The sequence below is a fragment of the Canis lupus genome, chromosome X, assembly GCF_011100685.1.
Source record: "Canis lupus familiaris isolate Mischka breed German Shepherd chromosome X, alternate assembly UU_Cfam_GSD_1.0, whole genome shotgun sequence".
NCBI classification, from domain to species: domain Eukaryota; kingdom Metazoa; phylum Chordata; class Mammalia; order Carnivora; family Canidae; genus Canis; species Canis lupus.
The window spans coordinates 124,207,298-124,232,965 of record NC_049260.1 but is presented as its reverse complement, the minus strand read 5'-3'; the positions used below and the strand labels follow the sequence as shown (position 1 = coordinate 124,232,965).

Genomic DNA, 25,668 nt, shown 5'->3' with positions numbered 1-25,668 from the left:
AGCATTTTTGGTCTCAGCTTTGATAACTGCACTAAACAGGTTTTCTATATTTTTGATCGACTTTGGTTTGTTTTGCTAAGAAATCATCCATTTTCTTTAGGTTTTCAAATAATCAGTCACAAAACTCATGTACTAATGACTTATAACTTGTCAATCTTTTTTTTTCTTTTGTCCTACCATCAGAAGTGTAGGGAGGGCTGCCCTGGTGGCTCAGCGGTTTAGCACTGCCTTCAGCCCGGGCATGATCCTGGAGTCCTGGGATCGAGTCCCACATCAGGCTCCCTGCATGGAGCCTGCTTCTCCCTCTGCCTGTGTCTCTGCCTCTCTCTCTCTCTCTGTGTGTCTCTCATGAATAAATAAATAAAATCTTTAATAAAAACAAAAAACAAAAAATAAAAGTGTAGGGAGTACAGTTCAAAAGATTTTAACATAGACTCCAGTAGCCACTTTAACAAGGATACCGAATTTTCCATCGACCACTCTGAGAAATTCCCTCACGGTATCCCTTTATACCCACCCGCTTCCCCCCATCCATAAGGCCTAGCAAACACTGGTTTATTCTGTATCCGTAAAATTTTGTCTTTTCCAGAATATCACATAAATGCAATCATACAGCAGGTAGTTGAGACTCGCTTCTTCCCCTCAGCTTCTGCAATTCTTAAAAGCTGTGGCCTCTATTAAAAGTTCATTCCGGGATGCCAGGGTGGCTCAGTGGTAGAATGTCTGCCTTCGGTCCAGGGAGTGATCCTAGAGTCTCAAGATCAAGTCCCACATCAGGTTCCCTGCATGGACCCTGCCTCTCTCCTCTCTATCTCTCATGAATAAATAAAATATTTAAAAAAATAAAAAAATAAAAGTTCATTCCTTTTTGTTGTTGAATACTTCTCTGTTGTATGGATGTCTTAGAGTTTGGTGACCTACTCACCTCTTAAAGAGATTTGGGTTGTTTCTACTTTATGGCAGTTATGATAAGGCTGCTATAAGCATAGGCTTACAAGTTGTGTGTGAGATTGTGTTCATTGCTCTATGGCAAACAAGAAGACTGCTAAGTCACAAAGTTTTCTAAAGTCACTATATAATTGTGCATTTCCACCAGCATTTTATGAGTTCCAGTTCGGCATCCTTGCCAGCACTTGGTTCTGTAAATATTTTAGAGACTCTACTAGGTATGTAGGGGTATCTCATCATGGTTTCCATTTCCATTTTCCCAACAGCTACTGATGTTTACCATCTTTTCATGTGCTTATTTGCTATCCTTACATACTTGTTGAATTATCTGTTCATGTCTTTTGCCCGTCTCTTAATTCAGTTGTTTGCTTTTTTTGTTGAGTTTTTTTTTTAAGATATTATTTATTCATTTGAGAAAGAGACATATAGAGAGAGAGTACAAGCAGCGGGGAGAGGGAGAAGCAGATTCCCCACTGAGCAGGGAGCCTGCTGTGGGGCTCCATCCCAGGACCCTGGGATCACAACATGAGGCAAAGGCAGAGCAGACACTTAGCCCACTGAGCCACACAAGCACCCCACTTCTTTGTTGAATTTGAAGAGTTCTTTATATATTCTGGATACAAATCTACTGTCAGATATGTGATTTGCAGATATTATCACTCATTTTATAGATAGTCTTTTTATTTTCTTAAAAGTTTCTTTCACTCAGGGTGGGGAAGTCTGCTTCTCCCTCTCCCTCTGCCCTTCCTGCCCCCCCACCCATCCTCAGCTTACGCTGTCTCTCTCAAATAAATGAATTAACTTAATGTTTCATTCAGCAAAGTCTTTAATTTTGATGAAATCTAATCTATCAGATTTTTCTTTTATGGAAAATACTTTTGGTTCTATGTATGACTCATTAGCAAACCCAACATACAGATTTTGTCCTATATTAGCCTCTAAAACTTTCATTTTGTTTTCTATTTGGACATGATATATATTTTTTTGGACATGATATTTTTATATGTGAAGTTTGATATAAGGTGCAGATTGACATTATCTTGTATATGATAGTCAATTGTCTAACACCATTTGTTGAAGATGCTATCCTTTCTTCACTGTATAGTGTTTTTGTTTTGTTTTGTTTTGTTTTTGTCTAATATCAATTGCCCAGGGATGCCTGGGCGGCTCAGTGGTTGAGTGTCTGCCTTTGGCTCAGGTCATGATCCTGGAGTCCTGGGATCAAGTCCCACATGGGGCTCCCCGCAGGGAGCCTGCTTCTCCCTCTGCCTAGGTCTCTCTCATGAATAAAAACATAAAATCTTAAAAGAAATAAAGTGAAATAAATTGGCCATCTTTGTGTGGGTCTATTTTTGAACTCTATTCTGTTACACTGATCTAGGTGTTTATCCTAAATCTATAGATTACTTTGAGAACTGAAATCCTTAGTCTTCAAATCCATGAAAATGTTATATATTTACATTTAATTAGGTTTTCTTTCATTTCTTTCATCAATGTTTTGTGGTTTTCAGCATATAGATTTGATACATGTTTTGATGAATTTACCCCTGTTTCATTTTGGGGAGTATTACAAATGGTACTGCTAAAATTTTGTTTCTGATTTTATATTGCTAGTAAGTAGAAATGAGATTGCTTCTACGTGTTCACATTTTATCCTTTGACATCATTCACTTACTGGTTTTAGGAATTTCTTTGTAGATTCCTTGGAGGTTTCTATGTAAACAACCATGTCCTATACCTGTAGGGATTAATTTACTCCTTTCCAACGTACCTGCGTTTTATTTCTTCCATTATTGCACTGGCTAAGATTTCCAGTACAACGCGGAATAGAATCACAGAGAGTGGACTTTTGCAGAACCTACAAGTCCTACTTGTAGGACTATAATGACATGACAGACCTTTTAATCCAAAGGTATCTCTAGCTCTATTCATTTTTTTAAGATTGAGGTAAAATACAGAAAACCTAAAATTCATCACTCTAACCATTTTAAAGCATGTGACCCAGTGACTTTTTGTACATGCACAATATTGTTACAACCATTACCACTATCTAGTTCCACAACATTTTCATCACCCCAGAAACTCCATACCTATTAAGCAGTCATTCCCTGTTATAGTCTAAATTGTGCCCCCCCTCCCATTCATATATTGAGACCCTACGGCCCAGGACCACAGAACGTGGCTATATTAGGAGAGAGGCTCTTTAAAAAGGAGATTAAAGTAAAATGAGGCCTTTAGATTGGGCCCTAATCCAGTCTTGACCAATGCCCTTATAATAAGAGGGAATTTGGGCATGCAAAATGAACCCAGGGATGTGCACACACAGAGGAAAGGTCACGTGAGGACACAGAGAGAAAATGGCCAGTCATCTGAAAGTCAAGGAGAGATGCCTCAGAAGAAGTCAAACCTGCCAACATCTCTTGCACTTCCAGCTTCCAGAACTATAAGAAAATAAATTTCTGTTGTGTAAGCCACCCAGTCTGTGGTTATTTTTTATGGCAGCATGAGCAAACAAATATACTATCAATTTGCCTCTCGACTCTACTTTTTGTTTCTCCAGATTAGCCTATTCTGGATATTTCATACCTTATATGGCCTTCTGTATCAGGCCCCTTTAACTTAGCATGTATTCAGGATTCATCCATGTTCTAGTATTTGTCAATCCTTTTTATGACTGATATTCCCAATGTATAGATACACTACATTTTTTTCATCCATATATCAGTTGATGAACATATGGGCTGTTTCCATTTTTTGGCTATTATGAAAAACGGTGCTATCAGCATCGCAAGTACAAGTTTTTGGTTGAACACTTGTTTTCAATTGTCTTTCATTTTCCCTCAGGGTAGAACTGCTAGGTCATATGGTAATTCTATAAATAAATTGTTGAGCGATCACCAAACTTTTCCACAGCAACTGAAGCAGCGTACATTCTCACCTGCAATGAGTCATGGTTCTACTTTCTCCACAGCCTCAGCAACATGTTATTCTACTTAAAAAAAAAAAATTATAGGGGCACCTGGGATTGAGTTCCGCATCAGGCTCCCCGTGGGGAGCCTGCTTCTCCCTCTGCCTGTGTTTCTGCCTCTCTCTGTGTCTCTCATGAATAAATAAATAAAATCTTTTTAAAAATCAATGAAAATTAAAAAAATAAAATAATTATAGCTCTCCTAGTGGATGGGAAATAGTGAGTAAGCATCATGATTTTTATTTGCATTTCCCTAAAGACTGACAGATATTGGGCAGCTTTTTGTGTTGACTGGCCATTTATATATGTTCCTTGGAGAAATGTCTATGCAAGTCATTTGCTCATTTTTAAGAATTGAGATGCAGTTCATACAGCATAAAATCAATCATTTAAAAGTGAACAATTCAGCAGGATTTAGTACATTCACAATGTTCTGGGACCACAAGCCCTAACTAGTTCTGAGACATTTTCATCACCCCAAAGTACACCACCATATTCATGAAGCAGCTGCTCCCTGTTCTTCCCGCCCTACAGCCCATTCTGACCACCAATCTTTTTCTGTCTAGGGACTTAGCTATTCTGAATACTTTATATAAATGAAATCATACAATATGTGACCTTTTGTGTTTTGCTTCCTTCACTTAGCATGTTTTCAAGATACTTCCATGTTGTAGCAGGTTTCAACATTTCATTCCTTTTCTATGAATAAGTAATATTCCATTCAATGGATATACAGTTGATCCTTAAATAACATGGGTGTGAACTGTGAGTCCACTTATATATAGATATTTTTCTTATAAATACAGTATCCTATAATAAATGTATTTTGTCTTTCTTATGATTTTATTAAAGTTTTATTTTCCATAGCTACTTTATTAGAAAAATACTATATAAGACATATACAAAACGTGCTGATTGCTTATGTTATCAGTAAGGCTTCCGGTCAAGAGTAGGCTATTAGCAGTTAAGCTTCAGGGAAGTCAAAAGTTGTATGTCCATTTTTTACTGCATGCAGGGTTGGCACCCCTAACCCCCATGTTGTTTAAGGGTCAACTGTACTATATTTAGCATACCTATTCATCAGCTAACGAACATTTGGGTTGTTTCCATCTTTTGGCTATAGTGAATACTGTCTGAAGGTTCCAACTTCTCCACATTTTTGTCGACTTGCTATTTTCTGTCTTAAAAATCATGCTCAACTTAACATATGATATGGCATCTCACTTTAGCTTTGATTTGCATTTTCCAAAACGACTGATGTCAAACATTTTCTCATGTACCTGTCGGTGTACATTTGTACACCTTCTTTAGAAAGGTCTATTCAAATTCATTGCCCATTTTTAAGTTGTCATTTTGTTGTTGAATTTTAAGAGTTCCTTATATATTCTGAATACTAGACCCATGTTAGATATATGACTGGCAAATATTTCCTCCTATTCTGTAGCTTGTCCTTTCACTTTCTTGATAGTGTCTTGAGAAACAAAAGTTTTTCAATTCTTAAAAGTCCACTTTATGTTCTTCTGTTATTCATGCTTTTGGTGTCATATCTAAGATTCCATCTAAAATCCAATGTCATGGGGCACCTAGTGGCTCAGTTGGTTAAGGAAGCATCCAACTCTTGATCTCAGCTCAGGTCTTAATCCTCAGTAGTGAGTTCAAGCCCCGTACTGGGCTCCACACTAGGCATGGAGCATACTTAAAAAATAAATTAATCAAAATCAAAAATTTTAAAATCCAATATCATGATTATCTGTATTTTCTTCTAAGCGTTTTCTAGTTCCAGCTCTTCTACTTAAGTCATTGGTCTATTTTGAGTTAATATTTCTTTATACTAGATGTGAATATCCAGTTGTCCCACCAGCACTTGTCGAACAGACTATTCCTTCCCTCACTGAATGACACTGGTACCCTTGTTGAAAATCAATTGGCCATAGGTATACATGTTTATAAGTGTTTTGGTTGCTGAAGCTTTGTAGTTAAGCTTTGAAATCTGGAAGTGTGATTCCTCCAACTTTCTTATTTTTCAATATTACTTTGATATATGACTTGCAATTTCATATAAATTTTAGGATGATCCATTTCTGTAAAAAGGGCCATTAGAATTTTAATAGGGATTGTATTGAATCCAGAGATCTCTTTGGGAATTATTGTCATCTTAATGATACTGAATTTTCTGATCCATGAACATGGAGTTTCTTCTGATTTATTTAGTCATTCTTTAATTTCCTTCAGCAGTGTATTCTATTTTTTACAAGTCTTTCCAACACATGGTTAAATTTTTTCCTGGGTAGGGATACCTGAGTGGGTGGGTCAGCAGTTGAGCAACTGCCTTCAGCTCAGGGCATGATCCCAGAGTCCCAGGATCAAGTCCCACATTGGGCTCATTACGTGGAGCCCGCTTCTCCCTCTGCCTGTGTGTCTCTCTCTCATGAGCAAATAAAATCTTCAAAAAAATAAAAATTAATACAAATAAAAAAATTTTTCCTGGGTATTTCATTATTATGGATGCTACTGCAAATGGAACTATTTTCTTTATTTCTTTTTTGGATTTTGGATCGTTACTTGCTGATGTGAAGAAACATAACAGATTTTTGTATATTGGCTTTGAACACTGAAGCTTTGCTGAATTTATTAGCTCTACTAGCTTTTGGGGATTTCTTTAGGATTTTCTATATAGATAGGATCATGTCATCTTCAAATATAGTTTTACTTCCTACTTTCCAACAAGGATGCCTTTTATTTCTTTTCCTACCTAAATGTCCTTGCTAGAACTACTAGTACAATGTTGAATAGCAGTGGTGAAAGTGGGCATCCTTCTCTTGTTCCAGAACTTCCAATGTTTTCACTCTTTTACCACTGACTAAAATGTTAGTTGTGAGTTTTCTTAAATGTCCATAAATGTTAAGGAATGTCCTCTAAATTCCTAGTTTTGAGTGATTTTATCATGAAATTGTGTTGGAATTTGTCAAATGCTTTTTGGGCACCAATTAATATAATCATGTGGGTTTTTTCCTTCATAGTACATTGACTTTAGGTTAAAACTTGCTTGTATGTCAGGGATAAATCCCACTTGGTCATGGCACATAATCCTTTTAATGTGTTGTAGGATTCAGTTTGCTAGACTTTACTGAAAATTTTTGTATCTGTATTGATAAGGAATATTGCTATGTAATTATTTCTCTCTTTTTTTTTCTTTTTTGTGATATCTTTGTCTGGCTTTGGTATCAGGGTAATGCCAGACTCAAAGAATGAATTAGAAGTACTCCCTCCTCTTCTATTTTTCAGAAGAATCTGAGAAGGATTAGTGTTAATTCTTCTTTTAGTGTGTAGAATTGTGTAGTCATCTGAATTTAGAATTTTCTTGGTCAGGAGAGTTCTGATTACTGATTCAATCTATTTTTATAGTTCTGTTCTAGTTTTCTTTCTTTTTGAACCAGTTTTGGTAATTTGTGTATTTCTAGGAATTTTTCCATCTCCTTTAGCTCATCTAATGTATTAGCATGCAATTGTTCGGTTTTACCTTATAATCCTTTTATTTCTGGAAGGACAGTAGCAGTGTCCCTATTTTTATTGAAGATTTTAGTTATTTGTGCCTTCTCTCATTTTTGTCATTCTAACTAAAGGTATGTCAATTTTGTTGACCTTTTCAAAAAACTAACTTTTGCTATATTTGATTCTTTTTTGTTCTATTTTTAAAAGATTCTATTTTTTTGAGAGTGAGCAAGAGGGAGAGCACAAGCAGGGGGAGAGGCAGAAGGAGAGGGAGAAGCAGACTCCCCACTGAGCAGGGATCCCGACACGGAGCTCTATCCCAGGACCCTGAGATCATGATCTGAGCTGAAGGCAGATGCCTAACCAACTGAGCCACCAGGTGCCCCCTAACTATTGTTTTTTATTCCCTATTTTGTCTTCAACTTTAACATTTATGATTTTCTTCCCTCTAATTGCTTTGTATTTAGTTGACACTTTTTCCAGTCCATTAAAAGTGTAAAGTTAGGTTATTGACTTGAGATATTTAATTATTCCTTAAATTTCTTTTTATTTTTTTAAGCAATTTCTACACCCAACCTGGGACTGGAACCCACAACCCTGAGATCAAGAGCCACACACTCTACCAACCAAGACAGCCAGGTGCCCCTGCCTGATTTCTTTTTTAATATACAGCTATAAATTTCCCTCTGAGTACTGCTTTTTCTCTATCCCATAAATTCTGGTATGTTCTAGGTTTATTTTCAGTCTTGAAGTATTTTCTAACTTCTTTTGTAATTTTTTCTTTGTCCTATTGGTTGCTTAAGAATGTGTTATTTAATTTCCACATTTTTGTTATAAAATTTCCAGATTTCCTTCTGTACCTGATTTCAGATCTCATTCTATTTTTGCAGAAGATGCTTTGTATGATCTCAAACTTTTGAAATTTACTGATATTTGCTTTACAGACTAACAGGGTTTATCCAGGAAAACATCCGTGTACAGTTGAGAAAAATGTGTTTTCAGCTACTATTTGGTAGATCTACTAGTAACAATACTCTCAGTTTTTGTTTACCTGGGAATGTCAATTTCTCCTTCACTTTTATTTATTTTTTTTAAAGATTTTAGTTATATATTCATAGAGACAGAGAGAGAGAGGCAGAGACACAGGCAGAGGGAGAAGCAGGCTCCATGCAGGGAGCCTGACGTGTGACTTGATCCAGGGTCTCCAGGATCACGCCCTGGGCTGCAGGTGGTGCTAAACCGCTGAGCCACTGGGGCTGCCCTCTCCTTCGCTTTTAGAGGATGATTTTGCCAGATACAGAATGAATTTTTCCTTACCAGTTCTGTTGTTCTTTTTTTGTTGTTTCCTTTTTTCCTATCAGCACTTAGAATACGTCATCCCACTGATTTTTGGCCTCCCTGGTTTCTGATGATAAATTGCCTCTCAATCTTATTGAGAATCCCCTGTGTGTAATGAGTCACTTCTCTTGCCGTTTTTCATGATTCTCTCTTCGCCTTTGGCTTCCAACACTTTGATTATAATATGTCTCAATGTCAATGTCTTTGAGTTCATCCTGCTTGGAGTTCTTTGAGATGCTGGATGTTTAGCTTCATGCCTTTCATAAAATTTGAGAAGCTTTTGACCATTATTCCTTCACATATATTTTCTGCCCCTTTCTCTCTCTCATCTTGTACTGAGACTCATATTTTGAGAATAATGATAATGTTTCAAAGTATCCCATGGATCTCAGACTCTGTTCAACTTTATTTTTTACTTTCTAATACTCAGACAGTAATATCATCAGTTGATTCTTTCATCTTCTCAAACCTGCTGTTGAACCTTACTGGTGAATTTTTCACTTGAGTCATTGTACTACTCATTTCAGAATTCCTATTTGGTTCCTTTTCATAAATCATCTCTTTACCAATATTCTCTACTTGATATCCTCTGTCATCTTCACGGTTTCCTTAGTTCTTTGTACATAGTTTCCTTTTCGCTTTTTGAGAATATTTTAAATAGTTGATTAAAAGTCTTCGTCTAGTAAGTCCAATCTCTGGATTTCCTCCAGGAATGCTTTTATTTTTAAAGATTTATTTATTTATTCATGAGAGACCCAAAGGGGGAAGCAGAGAGAGAAGCAGGCTCCATGCAGGTAGCCTAATATGGGACTCAATCCCGGGTCTCCAAGGTCGCACTCTGGGCCAAAGGCAGCGCTAAACCGCTGAGCCATCTGGGCTGCCCAGGAATGCTTTTATTAATTCTTTTATTAATTCCTTTTTTCTGTTTATGGCCTAAAACTTGTTTCTTTGAATGTCTTTGTTGTTAAAACTGGATGTTTTGAATATTATAATATGGTAAGTGTGGAAATCAGATTCTCCTCCCCAGGGTTTGTTGTTGCTAGTTTTATCTGATTTTGTGTGTTTAGTGACTTTCTTGAACTAATTTTTCACAGTCGATATTCTTTGTTCTGTGTAACCACCGAGGTTTCTGTCCCATTAGCTTTGTGGCCATGTAGTGATTCAACAGAGATTTCCTTAAATATGAGATTGCAATTTTTTTTTCTCAGCACTTGTCTGGTTGCTATGAAGTTTTAATTGGTTTCTACAGTTTCAATAAAGTTGATTCTGACATTTTTTGCCAGATCATTCACTGCTTTTGTGGAGAACATTTCCTGTCAAGTCCATCCAATAAGTTTTGTATTTCAGTGATTGTATTCTTTACTTCCAAAGTTTGCAGTTGGTTCTTTACGTGTTGCATTTCTTTGCTGAGACTCTCTTTAAACATTTGTTACTGAAATATTTCTGATTTTTAAGAACATTTTTATCATAGTTGCTTTAAAGTCTTTATCAGATCATTACTACATCATTGTCAGGTCAGTGTTGGCATCTGTCGATTACTGTTTTCCATGCAAGTTGAGACTTCCGTGGTTCTTCCCATACTAAATAATTCTGAATTCTATCTTGTGTATTTTGAATGTTTTTTTATGATATACAGGGTCTTGTTTGTATTCTACAGAGAATGTTGCTGTTTTTGTTTTAGCAGGCCATTTGCCTAGTTAAGTTCAGGTTGAAATTTCCACGGTTGGCTGTGCTTCCAATGTCAGTTCAATTTTCAGAGCATTTCTAGTGCTCTTCAGATCTTCCATGCATATATGCCACCCAGTGATTAGTACGGGACATATGTAGTGATCTACTAATTAATTCAGTTATCACTTATGCTACTTAGGATCAGGTCCACACATACATGGCTCATGAGTGGGCCCAGAAATTTATAGACAATTTTATGAGGTTGGCTTTAACACACTCCTCCCTTTGTATAATTTCCTGGAGCCTACCCTTTTGGTCTTTCTGCCAGAAACTTGGGATTCTAGTTACTCCTCATTTGTGCTCTTCCACAACTGGGCCTCTATATACACAGAATATTTAGTAACTAGCCTTCCATTCTTAAGCCAAAATCATCATCATCAACATCACTAACAGCAACAGCAATAAGAGTTCTCCTAACAGAATAAACTGTCTGGAATTGCAGCAATTGTTAAGATTGGTATCCTAGAGCAAGATATCTGAAATCTAACATTTAGTGATTCCTGAGAAAAGTGGTTGGCTCTCAGCGCACTCACCCTAAAATGAAGCCTCCTGTTGACAAGCTAAGGACACAAAAATGAGATATCACTTATGTTTTTGTTGCCTTGTTCTTAAAAGAGGATGGAAAAATATTTTAAAACATAAGTTATAAGATATTTATACATTTAGCATGAATATAAATACAATAAAAAGATCAACAGAAAAATTACCACAGAGGAAACAGGTAACTGAAAAAAAAAGAGAAGAAAATTTATCATTTCACCATCATAGCAATAAATCAAGAATAGGATACTGTGAAATACGAATAACGCCTAAACAAGGAAAAATCTATTAGTCAAAAATATTAAAAAATTGGAAGACAAAACTTAAAATATACTCGAGAAATGAGAACAACAAAAAAAGAGACAGAAAATATGACTTTAAAGAGTAAGTGTTGTCAACCTAGGGACTTTGCTATCTAACCAATAGGAGTTCTAGAAAGAGAAAGGGAAAACAGTGGGAAGATTTATCAAAGAAGAAAATGATATGACACACAGTCCTCTTAACCCACGGGGAGAAAGAGGTAGTCATAGGAGAGGCAGCTGTCATGCCATCTCTCAGTGTTGGGGCTTCGAGTCCACAAGAGAGGAGAAATACCCTAGGTATATGAAGACTCATGCCCTGATCCCCAAAACCAGCACGAGAGCCAGAAGTTTACTTACTTCATCTTCCCAATACTTCAAATGCCATCTTAGAGTCAAAATGGAGAAAAGGGGAAGTAACTCGAAGAATGAGACGACATCCCCCAAAGAGCAAGTGACACTTGAAGAAACTTTAAACGATGGGGTTGGACTGAACGATAAAAAGATTTTCTCTTCCCAGGAACTGAGTATAGATGGATGATTTTATCTGAGGATACAAAAGAACTTCTGAGCCTTCAAGCACAAAAGCCGTGTAACTGACAGCATCCAGCACTCGGAATCAGAGAAAATCCACTCTGGCTAATTGTCAGAAAATTTTATGACATTAAGAATAAGAGAAGTCCCTAAAAGCTGTCAGGGGGAAAAAGGACCCTGCAAAAGAACAAGAATGAGATGGGTAAAAGATTCAAATGCATATCTTTCTTAGAAAGAGGAAAGAGTGAACCATGAAAGAGGACATGAAATCCAGACAAAAGTGCATCTAACCAAGGAGAATAAGGAAGGAAAGTTCCAGGCTGTCAGTCGAGACCTGACTAATGCAGGAAGGTGGAGGAGTTCCAGGAGTGATCCTAGGAGAAGCAGGGACTCCAAAGATTGCTATATAAGTCCAAAGAATTTTCAACTTGGAGAGGTGATAAAGGGATAAACTTAAGGAGAGAAAAGTCATTCAAAAACCCCGTGAAAAAGTAAAAGAACTTTTCAAGAAAGGAAATGGAATTATAATGTACTACTTTACACTGCTTGGTTGTATATGAAGTAATATTTACATGATCATAATAATATAAACATTTATTCTCCACTCTTAGAGTCAACGAGTAGAGAAAGCACAGAAAATGCACTTATGGTTACAACACGACACAGATGCTTGCAACTGTGAAAATATAAAGATTTGTGGTGAAAATACAACAGGGAAATTGAAATGGGGCAGAGTATGGAATTAAATCCTTATTTTGGAGGGCAAAATAACATAATACGAATAGATAACATCTTAAATTATAAATCTAGAAAGAATATGAAGAGAATTTTCTTCAGGGATCAAACTAAACATCACTTCGCCTCTGCTGAGGTGACTAATGTGTTTCCTTCCAGATATTTAATGTATTTACCAGCAGGTATGCTGGGGTATTCATGTATATATTTCTCTTCCATCTCCTTACACAAATGGTAGCATGCTGTACATAGTATTCTTATGCCTTGTCTTTTTTATTTCACCATGTCTCTTGCAGATATTTCCATATTACTACTGAGCTTCCTCATATTTTTAATGGCTGCATATTATTCCATTATTTAGATGCATAATTTATTTAATTGGGTCTGTACAATCAATTCCCTGGAATGAAAATCAACCCACCAATACATACAGACATATATACACACATCTTTGTCATACTTACTCTGAGCTCTTTTGGGCCTGTATGGATTGAAAGCAAGTGTAGAGTACCCGGCCAGTCTAAAAAGAGAGAGAGAGAGAGAGAAGAGAGAGAGAGAGAGAGAGAGAGAGAGAGAGAGAAAGAAAGAAAGAAAGAAAGAAAGAAAGAAAGAAAGAAAGAAAGAAAGAAAGAAAGAAAGAAAGAAAGAAAGAAAGAAATATCACACAGAGAAGGATTAATATTCAAACAAGTATGGCACTTTAGTAGATTCTAACCTAATATTCATATCCATATATAAGTGATATCCAAAGACCCTCCGGAAGTGGGATGTTAAAAGGGATTCCAAACATGGAATACGCCATAAATCAATTTCTACATAGCCAAAATCATTTCACGTGAAGTATAAAGTTCAAGATACTTCACTGTTCCTGGAAAACAGTCATTTTATGAACAATATTCATTATTAACATAAATTCTGACAATATAACTAATGTATTAAAGGACAGAGCATACTTGGTAGTCTTGGCAAAATTCATTCCTACAATGTTAAATAGTAATTTTCTTTTTGTTTGAACTGACACGTAGTTAAACCTCTTGACAAAAAAATTCAAACAGAAACCCTCTAAAGAATGGCAAGACTAGCCACTGATTGAGCTGCTTAACTTCTCTGAGCGTGGCTCATCCATAAAATACAGATAATAATCATCCACCGGGCACCTGGCTGGCTCAGTTGGTTAAGTAAGCATCTGACTCTTGATTTCAGCTCAGGGTCGTGAGATCGAGCCCTGTGTCAGCCTCTGTGTTCAGCATGGAGTCTGATTGAGATTCTCTCTCCCTCTGCCCCTCTCCCACATGCTCTCTTTCTCTCTAAAATTAATAAAATAAATCTTTAAAAAATAATAAAGATTCTCATAGACCTGTTATCAAGGCTAGAACATATTTATGTAAAACACCTAATAAGTAGGCACCATACAATAGGTGATAAATGGCAGCACTTGTTACTACTAGCCATCAAAATATCTGCAGAATCTGGCCCCTTTTCATTATTACCTCCACTCCTTCCACCACGGTCAAACCTCCATAAGCCCTAGCCTAGATCACTGCAGTAGCTTCCTAACTGGTTTCACAGACATCATGGATTCCACACTCCCTCCTTCCCCACGCACCCACCCCCATCCTCTGTCCAACTTATGATCAACACAATAGCCAGAAAGATCCCATTAAAACATAAAGTCACCATCTCGTGGCTTCTGAAGTCAGAGTCAAATCAAAGGCCTGATGAGACCTGCCCCTGGGTATCTTTGAGACCTCATTGTAGAATTACCAAATGAGTTAGTGTCCAGACCAGGACGGTTTCAAGAAAGAAAGGTGTTAACTCAATAGGAGACCGGGAAAATGGGGTAAAACTGAGCCATAGGGTCATGGTCTTCCTCATTCTGCTGTAGTCACACTGACCTCCTTGATGTCCTCTGAACATGCCACACTCACCTCAGGGTCTTTGCACTGGCTATTTCGTCTGCCTGGAACGCTCTTCCCCCAAGAAATCCACAAGACTTGCTCCCTCACTTTCTTCAGGTCCTGACTCAATGACCCTTCTCATTGAAACCTTCCCTGGCCACCCTATTAAAATTGCAAAAAGATTTTTCTCTATTCTCTGTGTGTTTACACACACGTGCGCATGTACACACACACACACAATACCTTTGTGTTTTTATCTTCTATGAAACAGGAAAAAATAAGTCCTACAAAGCCTTGATCCATCATCTGGTACATGGCTTGTGTGCGAACATCTGCAAATAAACAAAAATGAAAATCTGCTGTCAATAAACTACATCTCACAAACATGAAGATTTAAAAACAATAGCAGCATACAGTCCTCCCAGGATATAGATTCTACAGGCAGAACAGAGATCCTAAGGGCACTATGACTGTCAAAGCATAAACATTTTACTAGGTAAGGGAAGAGTACCATGAGAAGTCTACAATTAAATAAGAAGAGCTAGGGGGACGCCTGGGTGGCTCAGTGGTTGAGCATCTGCCCTCGGCTCAGGGCATGATCCTGGGGTCCTGGGATCAAGTCTCCCATCGGGCTCCTTGCGGGGAGCTTGCTTCTCCCTCTGCCTGTCTCTGCCTCTCTCTCTGTGTGTCTCTCATGAATAAATAAATAAAATCTTTAAAAAGAAAAAGCTAGGTTTAGAACTCTTTAGTTAGTCCCCCAAAACTTGATAATTTCTTCCAGAGGACTCCAAAAGAAAGGAAGGCTGAAGAAGAAGACAAATAGCTTCCTCAAATAAGCATTTGGATGGACATCTTTCAGGGAAGTGAATACATGAAACTTGACAATAAAGAACGGAAGTGTAGGACTATTATGGAGGAAATTCTTATAGAGACTGCAACAGAATTAAATTCAACATCCCAGGGAGTAGATACAAAATCTCACTATATGGTAATACAATTTTAGAAAAGGAGATCATAAACAGGTACCAAAGCACAATATCTAAAAGGACTAATCAAAAGATCACCCCAAACTAAACAGGCTAAGTTTAAAGATCTGAGGTGTTCAGAGCATCGTTTATGAAGGATATGAAAGATCAGGTATTATAACAAAGCACTGATGGGTGTGGTTTGGTCCAGGGACTCTTGCCCAGTTACTTTGCCAATATGCTCTTAGACATTCTTTGCATTTATACCTTTTAATGTACATTGGGATTTGTCCCTGGTGTCTTCCTAAGTAGAGTAAAAAACTTATTCATAAAATCTGTTCATAATGATTCTAAAGAGTAGTGACGTGTAACTTCTAGAACAGAACGTTTGCTTGGGAAAATATAATTTGTTTGCAGTGATTGGTTGCAAGCTTAAAGCTGCAGCCTGTATCTGTCACGGGAGGTTGATCAGACTCAACTTTGGTGGTAAATAATCTACTACATCACTGTCGCAGTGTGAGCTGCCTCACTCCCTAAGAACTGAGCAGATCTTAAGAGTCATGAACATAGGTACAAGCACATTTCTCCTTTTCATATACACTTACAAGGACAATAAAGTGCACGAGAGTAACTTAAAAACCATGTCAAGTCTCATGAGAGCTATGAAATAACCTTTAAATCACGTCCCTTTTTCTTTTGCAGAGTATGGATAGATAAAATTCAGGTAAGTTAATGGTACGAGTACGATGTAACTTCAAGTATCTCTTTGTCCACCAAACCTACGCCTCCTCTTCCATTTCTTATTTTCATAAATAGCATCCCCATTTAACCAGTCCAATTGAGATGTTATAGAATTCCTAGGTCCATGATTCACGCAAATTTCAGTTTGAACAGTGACTCATCCAGTTATGAGCCATCTCTGGTTTCAGACAAGGTATTTCAACTCTCACCGCAGGTTAGTTCCTTCCCTTAAGAGCCAGGCACTCCTCATTAATCTGGAAGTGTTTCTAAGGAGTAGAATCATGGTAGTGTCAAATGCTAGAAAACATGGAGATATAAAGTTTTCTAGATTTTTCTCTCTTTACTTTTTTTTTTTTTTTTTTTTTTGGAGAGGGAGAAAGAGAATCACCAGCAGACACCATGCAGAATATGGAGCTGACCCGGGGCCCAATCCCAGGACCCTGAGGTCATAACCTGAGCAGAAACCAAGAGTCGGAGCTTAACTGACTGAGCCACCCATGTTTAGTAGATTTTACTGGATGTATATATATATATATAAATATATATATATTTTTTTTTACTGGATGTTTAATGTCTAGTAGATTTTCAACATGGCCATCACTGATGAGTTTCAGTGGCCTGAAAGGCAGACTAGAGCAGGATGGTGAATGTAAATGAAGTGAGGAATGTCTTTGGCCTGAAAGAAGTGGGACTGGCAAGTATTCTTTTTTGGGGGGGCAAGTATTTTTTATGAGATAAAGCTGCATGAAGGCAGAGGCCTTGTTTTTCTCATTCACTGCTTTATTCCCAGCACCTTGAGGAGGGCTGGACACATAGTAGACACTCAAATTCATTTGTTAACGGAACAAATAAACAACGATGGGGAAAATCCAGTACAGTGGAGAAAGAGGCCAGAGTGGACAAGAGGAGGGACCAGGAGAAGATGAGCCCAGTGATAAGTGGGTGAGTAAAGAGAAATGGAGAACATTCCTTTCTATGACTCCTACTTCCTGTATTCAAGTAGGAAGCAGTGTTATCCGCTGAATGTGCAGGACGAAGTGAGGAGTTCAGAGGCTTGAGAAAGACAAAAAGGTAAGCAACTGGTCCACACTGAAACTAAAAGGACATGATACAGGATCCCATATATGATCTGAGAATGGATTCTGGACTGGAAAGGAAAAATTGCGACAAAGGACAGGATTGGCAAAATTTGAATAAGTTCTATAGATTACATAAAAGGATTATATCAGGGATCCCTGAGTGGCTCAGTGGGTTTGGCGCCTGCCTTTGGCCTGGGGCATGATCCTGGAGACCCAGGATCGATTCCTGCATCGGGCTCCCTGCATGGAGCCTGTTCTCCCTCTGCCTGTGTCTCTGCCTCTCTTGCTCTCTGTGTCTCTCATGAATAAATAAATATTTTTTTTAAAAAAAGGATTATATCAATGTCAATTTTCCGGATTTTGATACTTGCCCTGTGGTTATGTAGGTAAATACCCTTGTTCTTGAGAAATACATACTTTAGTACGTAGGGAGAAAGGAACATCATGTCTACAACATGCTCTCAGATTGTGTAGAGACAACAAGATAAGGCAAACGCGGCAAAAGGTCAACAATTACTGAACATGGTTCTTTGTACCGTTTCTGTGATTTTTCTGTAAGTCTGAAATCCTTTAAAAATCAAGTTTTACAGTGCTGGGCCAGGCGTGTTTGGCCAACATCACCCTTGCCGTTGTTCACTTTCTCCAACTCCTGCTCCTCGATGGCAAAGCCAAAACGCTCACATTATACTCCTGAAGGAATTGGATTCTGAAAGTGGGTTATCAAGTTCTTCCAGTTCAAACCACTTTCCGTTCTATTCCTTACCCAGAAAACTTTGTCCTTTGTACATTTTATTGCTGTGGTGAGGAACATAATCGGACATCCTGAAGAAGTGCATTATTTGCTGTGCCTTTTAGTACAGAATGGCCTATCTTCTCTCACCCTTTCGCTAATGATGTAACTGTGACCTTTATTTTCTCCATAGACCCTGTTGTTTTTGTTGTTGTTGTTGAAGTCTTTAGGTTTAAAGCTTGTCTTTAATGGTATTTTATTAATTTATTTATTTCTTAGTCTTAAGGCCTTTATTTTTAAATGTGCTGTTTCATTTTGCTGCTGCAAATGTCCTTTATTTCTTTATTGTTATTACTGTTTCTCCTTTAGTACTTGACCTGTTTTTTCTTCCTCACAAAATCATAAGGTCCAAACCAGCAGAAACTGTGACCAAAGTGTCCCACAGAGAAATCCTATAAATGTGTTGAATTATCATTTTTCCCTCCTCACTTGTCATTCCTATTACACATACTTACTGTCCATACAGTCTGTACCTTAAATCCTCACCAACTTCCACCCCTGCCCCCACCCAAGACTTGCTAACCCAGGGCACTTGTTAGATTCAATTCTTAAACAGCCATTTGAAGATGAGCTACGCATCTTTGCATCTACAAAATTCCCTACGCTCTAGAAATCCACAATGATCTAGTCATTGTGAACACCAGTGGAGTGGGGAGAGGATTTTTCCTTTGTTTTTACCTACAGTTCTGCAATCTCAGTATTCTTTCTTTTTTAAGATTTTATTTATTTATTCATGAAAGACACACACAGAGAGAGAAGCGGACACACAGAAAGGAGAAGCAGGCTCCATGCAGGGAGCCCGACGCGGGACTCGATCCCAGGACTCCAGGACCACACACCAGGCTGCAGGCGGCACCAAACCGCTGCACCACCGGGGCTGCCCGAGATCTCAGTATTCTTGATCCTTCCAGTGCTGTCTGCCCTTCAACTTTAGATATGTAATCATGCTCTCTCCATGTCGACTTGCACAGATAAATGCCGTGATATCCACGTTTGCTATTGTGCTAAGCACAGGAGGGACAGAGAACGTCATGCATGATTCCATATCATGTTCTGATAACATGTTCCCCTTTTCTGTCAAGGAGGAAATCGTGGCACAGAAGAGTTCCAATATCTTCTCAACAGGAAGTGACTGAAATGAGATTCTAGGAGTCCTGTCGCCTGAAAGAATCCAAAGCTGCTGTTCTCAACTCTCGAGCTTTACTAAGGTCTCTGAACTTTCTGCCTTTATTCCATTTTGTTATTTATGCCTTTTCCTTACCAAGTTAGGTACTATGCTTTTTTTCAAGGTAAGATCTCAATGCTCTAGTCTCCAAATTTATTTTGTGTTGAAGTTACTTTCATTTGGCTCGTTAATCATGTCATTATTTTTTTATTTTTTTTAATCATGTCATTATTTAGAGCCGACTTCCTGTTGTTACATTCTGCAGTGACTTTGTTTTCCCTACTGCTCAGACTGCTGCACTGCAAATGCCTCCCTAGGTTCTTCTTGAACCTTGGATCTTTTGCCCGAGAGGAAAATTCATTCTCTGAACTGTGAACACTTTCTGGGTGTTCCGCTTCAGAGATTGATCAAGTTTTTTTCCTAAGCACTTAGAGTTTCTTTTTTTGCCAGAAAATTCTCCATTCTAACTTACTACCACAGGGACAATATCGTTCGAGAATATACATACATTCCAACCTTTCTTTCATTAGTGCTTGGTACTTAGTTCTTTCTGGCTATGCTACTTCCGTGGGAGAATTTTGAGGCAGAACTGATTTTAGTGTTAATGGTGGCAAGAAAACAATGACTATTATTTTTGAGTAAGGGTTAGATGAAATCAAACACTGAATTTATTCAGTGATATTAAAGTTTTACAGAAATATATTTATAGCCATAAAACAACCTTTACTAGGACATTAGTAAGCTAAAGAATTTGAATAAGGTCAGTGACTTAAATAATGTTATTTCAGTGCTCAGTTCTCAACTTCCATAAATATGCTGTGATTATGTAAGAGAATATCCTTGTGTTTAGGAAATTCATACCAGACACTATTCAGGACTGAAGGGGAATAGTAACTATGACTTATTCTCAAATAGTTCGGGGAAAAAAAAATCTCAGACACACACGCACAAATATACGTAGACAGAATGGGAGAAAGTGTGGCAAATCTAGGGGAAGAGTATCAGGAATTCTTTGTACTATTTTATCAACTTTAAGTCTGAAGTCATGTGAAAATAAAGGTTTACCGACACTTCTATCATTATTGCAAGTTCCTGCTTCGATCTTTTTTCTTTTCCAATTGAAAAAACTGTTTCGATAATGTATTTTTTTGTTAATGCAGGATATCTTAGGCATGCCACTCTTATGTTAACAGCAGGTCAGGTAAATTTCTGTCGGCAAGAGGTAGAGCAAGTCTATTATCTCCCTTACTCTACATCAGTATTTAACTGGAAATATGTATCAGAATTCATTGAGGAGTCTTTTCATAATATACCCGCCTAGGACCCACTCCCAGAGGTTATTACAGCAGGTCCAGGCTGAGAAAGATGGATTTAAGACAGGTACATTTTACAAAACCTCTCCCAGGTGATTCTGAGAAGTATCCCTCCCCACCCATTACTCTAGATACACAGGACAACTCATCTATTATTATAATCTGAGACTACATTGCTCTTGATTTTTTGCCATTCATACTATGGTGTACACGAATATAGAATTTATGATGATCTCAAGCCCCTAAGACTGGAAATAGAACACCACAGTGGAAAGAACACCTAACCCATGTGAGCTTCAGTTTACTCCTCAGTACACTGGGGGTAGGATCCCTAACCCACAGGTGACCATGAGGATTAGGAGAGAAAATGTTCATAAAGCATTAGCAAATGGTTAAATGCTCAAGAAAGTCCGGTCACTTTCCCCAAGGAAAGTTATTCTACTTCTTTCAAGAGTCGTGGAGAAATAAACAAAAAATGACCATGATTCAGGAAAAGCAGTAAAGATAAAAAGAGAGAAAACAATTTTGTTACACTATACTGACTAGAGGGGTGCGGAGGTAGGTTGAGAGCCCCAACGGCTCGGAAGGAATATGCGTCAAACCTCGACTTTGTAAATCTCACCCCGCATACCTCTGAGTCTTCCGAACGGGAGTGTACTGGGTGCTGGTTTTCAGCAATCAGCAATCTTCAGTTAAATTTTTTTTTTTTTTTTTTTTTGGATATCAGCCAATTGTCAGGCTTTAGTTAGTAATGGTTTCCCGAATACATTCATAATGGAGTGCTGAAATATTATCTCTCTTAAAAACAGTATGACATCAGTCATTACTTTTAAAACATAGCAAAATAAAAATGAGGGCACTTATTTAAGGAGAATTAAACTATGGTTTAAAAAAAACCATCGTTCATGTAATGGAGAAGAAAAGGGGATACTAATTTCTAAAAACAACAGAAGCGCCTGGGTGGCTCATGCAGTAAAATGTCTCCCTTTGGCTCAGGTCATGATCCTGGGACACAGCCCGCATCAGGCTCCCTGCTCAGCGAGGAGACTGCTTCTCTCCCTCTCCCTCTGTCCCTTCCCCTGCTCATTCTCTCTCTCAAATAAATAAATAAAATCTTTAAGAAAATTAAAAAATAAAAAACAAAAACAAATGTTGCAAGCCTGTAATACTTACCAACATGTGAAGGCCAAACAGTTATATGAGGATGGGAATGATACCAGCCCACAACTCTCATGGGGCGACCTGTTAGTTCAGCCAACCTGTGTGTCTGTCAAGGTATTTTCAACTTGTGGGAACAAAATTTGTGATGCTAATAAGGGCTCAGAAAGCATCCTGACATTTCAAATCAACCTATTACAATTCAATGTCAACCAAAGAATGAAATAAGGTCAACACCCAGAATTTCCCAGACCTTCCATTTAAAGCTAAAGGTATTTCTTTTTAAAAATAGAATCGATTTGGGGCACCTGGCTGGTTCAGTCAGTAGAACATCCAACTCTTGATCTCAGGGTTGTGGGTTGAGATCAAGTGTCAAGTGTAGAGTGTACACTTCAAGTGTACAGGTCAAGTGTAGAGATCACTTCAAAAATTAATTAAAATTAAAAATTAAAAAATAAAAATAAAATCCATTTAGCTTCCATTATCATATATAGCTCTATCCTCTTAATCCAATTTAGCTAATGTTTGATCACTTAAATCCTTATCACTGTGCTATCTGAAAAGAAGCTAATCTCAATCTTTGGAATTCACATTATTTACTTGAGTAAATCTTCTATCCTCCCTCTACCTCCATCCTACTCAGTTTTGAAAAAGAAACATAAGATTCAAAAAATTTGTCTGGTTTCTCTCTGGCAGCCTGCCCAGTGTCAAAAATAGCAATTGGGGTGGTTTCAGAGAGCAAACGAACAAAGACCCCTACTTTGGTCTCCCTGTGTGTTTAGAAATAGACCACAAAAGAGTATTTTCGTCCTTTGTTCTAGAAACAAAAATTTCCCATAACTCTATGTGAGGCTCTGAGTTGAGATAAGAAGTCAACTTGGAGATAAGAAGCTGTCCCCTTCTGCTGCTGCTTATTGGGCCTACTGCTGGTATCTCATGAAACATTGGTTTGTTCTCTTAAAAGTTAATTACATTAAAGCCCAATAATCCTCTCTATACAGCAAATTCTGAGAAAGAAAACTTTTTAAAGATTTTTTTTTTATTTTTAAATGCCAAGAGAGGTTACTTAACTTCTCTAAATGCATTTCTTCATCTTGCAGATGGCGGGGGGGGGGGGGGTTCCGCTTCCAACAGCAGTGCACAGTAAATGAGGTAATTCATGCAAGATGTTTAGTAAATGCTTACCAGTCAATGTAACAGCAAACGGTGGTAACAGGCAACAGTGTTTCCAGCGATCCCTTTATCTTGGGAATGGACTAGTTTCATTTTGAAGTTATAATATATAATCACAATAAAAAACATCTTTTATACAATTATGTTCTGGGAGACAGAGAATAGATTGGAGGCTGCCAGAGGTTGGAGTGGGATGTTGAGGGGTGGGTGTGGCTTATACAGGGGGAGCAGAAGGTGGATCTTCACAGTGATGGAACAAGTTAGCAATCTTGACTGTGGTGGTTACATATATTTACACATATAACAAAATGGCATAGATGACACATTGTCTCAATGTCAGTTTTCTGGTTTCCATATTGTTTCGCCAAGTATTTAAAAGGTAGCATTCGGGGGAAGGTGAGTGAAGGGCACAAGGACTTGTCTATACTATTTTTGTGACTTCTCACGAATCTATAATCATTTCAAAATCAAGAATTTTTTTAAAAGATACAAAAGTACATGCCATAAGAGAGTGATACATGAGATTATATGAAAATACAAAAACATTTTGATGGGAGAAATACACACACACCATGAAGAAGCTGAGAAAAACCATTACTTGTATCACAAACGGCTAATTGATTTCCTTAATATAAAATGCCTATAAATTATTAAAAAAAAATTTTCCAAAGCAATGGAAAGATGGGCAAAGGAGATTACCAGGTAACTCGGAGAAAAATACAAATTAATACAAAAAAACAAATGATCCTCAAAAATTAAAAGGTGATCATATTTACTCATAATTAGAAAAATGCTAATTAAAATCCCAAGACATAAGAAACATTTTTTTTGTGGCTCATATTGGCAACCTTTGCGAAGGTGCAGGGAAACAGGATCTCCTGCATGCTGCCAGAGACTAAACTGGTTAAACAGCCACAGCTACAAGGACACATAACCTTTGCTCCAGCACTTTTACCTCAAGGACCAGATTATACAGATATGTGTACACATTTGTGAAATGCAGTGATGTACAAGGACACTGCAGCACAGTGAAAGCTTACAAACAAACTAGACACCTGCATGAGGATGGAACAGATTTTGCAGTCAACAGAATGAGGCACCTGTATGTAGCGATGTGAACAATTATCTAGATATGCTGTTGAGCAAAGCCATAAGTTACCACATATATGTATTAGTTTTCTTAAATAGAAAATATTTGTGTATGTTTCTGTATGCTCAGGATCCACCTGTAAGGATACATGAAAACCTAATAACCCTGGTTATGTCCAGTGACAGACTGTGAGGGAACTAGGGCATAGAGGTTGGAGAGAAATACCTCTTTTGTACATACTTGCTTTTGTACCTTTTAAAGTCTGTACTAGGCATGTGAACCACCTATTTGTAAAAGTAACTTTTGAATTGAGAACAAGATAAACTTGACTCAAAAAAACAATGAATGACTAAAGGCCATTGATGCAAATTTAACTTTCTATAGCTGAGGTACAGGGTCCCGATCACAGGAAGCAAAGGTCCCATTTGATTCTTTTTTGGTTATCTTTAACACGGAATATTGCGTCCCATTTGCAGCAACGCATTAGAGGGGGCAGTGAGGGAATGGAAGGATGGAGGAGGGAACGGTCCCATACAGTTCACTGTCACAGGATCTGACCCTGGGGTCTTTTGGCATTTAAGAGCAGGAATGTTAGAAATTTCTAATTTTCCCAATAAAAGCCACTCAAAAGGAAAAATGGAAAGAAATTCTGATTAATCAAACAGTTGGTTCTAATGGGTAAATATGAACACCGGGAAACAGTTACCAGGAAGATAATCTGTGAAATCCCCTCAAGCAGGCTAAAGCACATAAAAGCACAAAAGCTTCTTATTGACCAGTAAGGATATCTCTGCCTCTGTTGAGGCCGCAGACAGCTGCTCTGGAGAAATTTCCACTCGATCCTTCCTCTTATCAGAACGTCGCAAGATGATGACAGAATGAATGTGAACAATTCTGACGGTGTCAACCTAGAGGAAAATCCACAGAAACGTTGACTTCTGTCTCACGCCAATAACATGCATCTTGTATTATTCTATCAGGTTAAAAACTGCATTTACAAAACTGACACTTTTCTCATGAATAATAGAATATGTCAAATAAAAGGCATCCAACCTCAATATATACATTTCAAAACAAAAATAGAAAGGCTAATATTTGGATGAAGGAAGAGGTTTTTGGATGACCGACTAATAATCATTTGATTTACCACTAGGTGCAAGATACTCTCACAGAAAAGGATACAAGTCAGAGTGCTGACAATCCAAGTGTTCAAAATGCGAACGGTTTGGTTAAGCAGCAAGTATCATACATGAAATTATAACGAAATAATGTAGTCACTCAAAGCTAAAAGGCCTTACAGGACAGGAGTCACTTAGATCAGAAAATAATCATCATAGGCCAACAAGTAGACTATTTTCTGGTGTGTGTGTACACAGAATTTCTGCAGATGTCAAATGGATGTGAGTAAGATGTTTGGGAGACAAGTTGGCCAACTGGTTTACATACAGAACTTGAGGTGGAATGGCAGACAGTAAGATTAAGGTCAAAATGAAAATCGATGGGGTCTCGGATACCATGATCTGCAGGATGAACTGGAAGGATATGGTCTCAGCCTGAATGTGAGGTAATGAAAAAATTCTGGAATCAGTGGATGGCAGAGATGGAAGAAACAGATTTGAGATTCATTAAGAAGGAAGAATCCACAAGATTTGATAGGCAATGGCCCACGGGTGAGAGGACAGGAAGTTGTCAAGGATAACTCTAAAACTTCAAG

At 37.8% G+C, this 25,668-nt stretch overlaps 1 protein-coding gene across 7 annotated transcripts in view; it reads right to left on the bottom strand.

Annotated features, from left to right (window-relative positions):
- BRCC3 (BRCA1/BRCA2-containing complex subunit 3) overlaps window positions 1–25,668 on the bottom strand; it is a 62,218-nt gene that overhangs the window by 29,103 nt on the left and 7,447 nt on the right. For 5 of the 7 annotated variants that reach the window (XM_038588745.1, XM_038588751.1, XM_038588748.1 and 2 more), the window contains 4 exons: window positions 24,743–24,862; window positions 21,707–21,794; window positions 14,724–14,812; window positions 13,047–13,102 (listed from right to left, as the gene is read on the bottom strand). In XM_038588745.1, coding sequence (XP_038444673.1) covers window positions 13,047–13,102; window positions 14,724–14,812; window positions 21,707–21,794; window positions 24,743–24,862 — 353 coding nt within the window. The remainder of the gene's footprint in view (window positions 1–13,046; window positions 13,103–14,723; window positions 14,813–21,706; window positions 21,795–24,742; window positions 24,863–25,668) is intronic. The other 2 variants (XM_038588746.1, XM_038588750.1) reach the window with 1 other exon arrangement.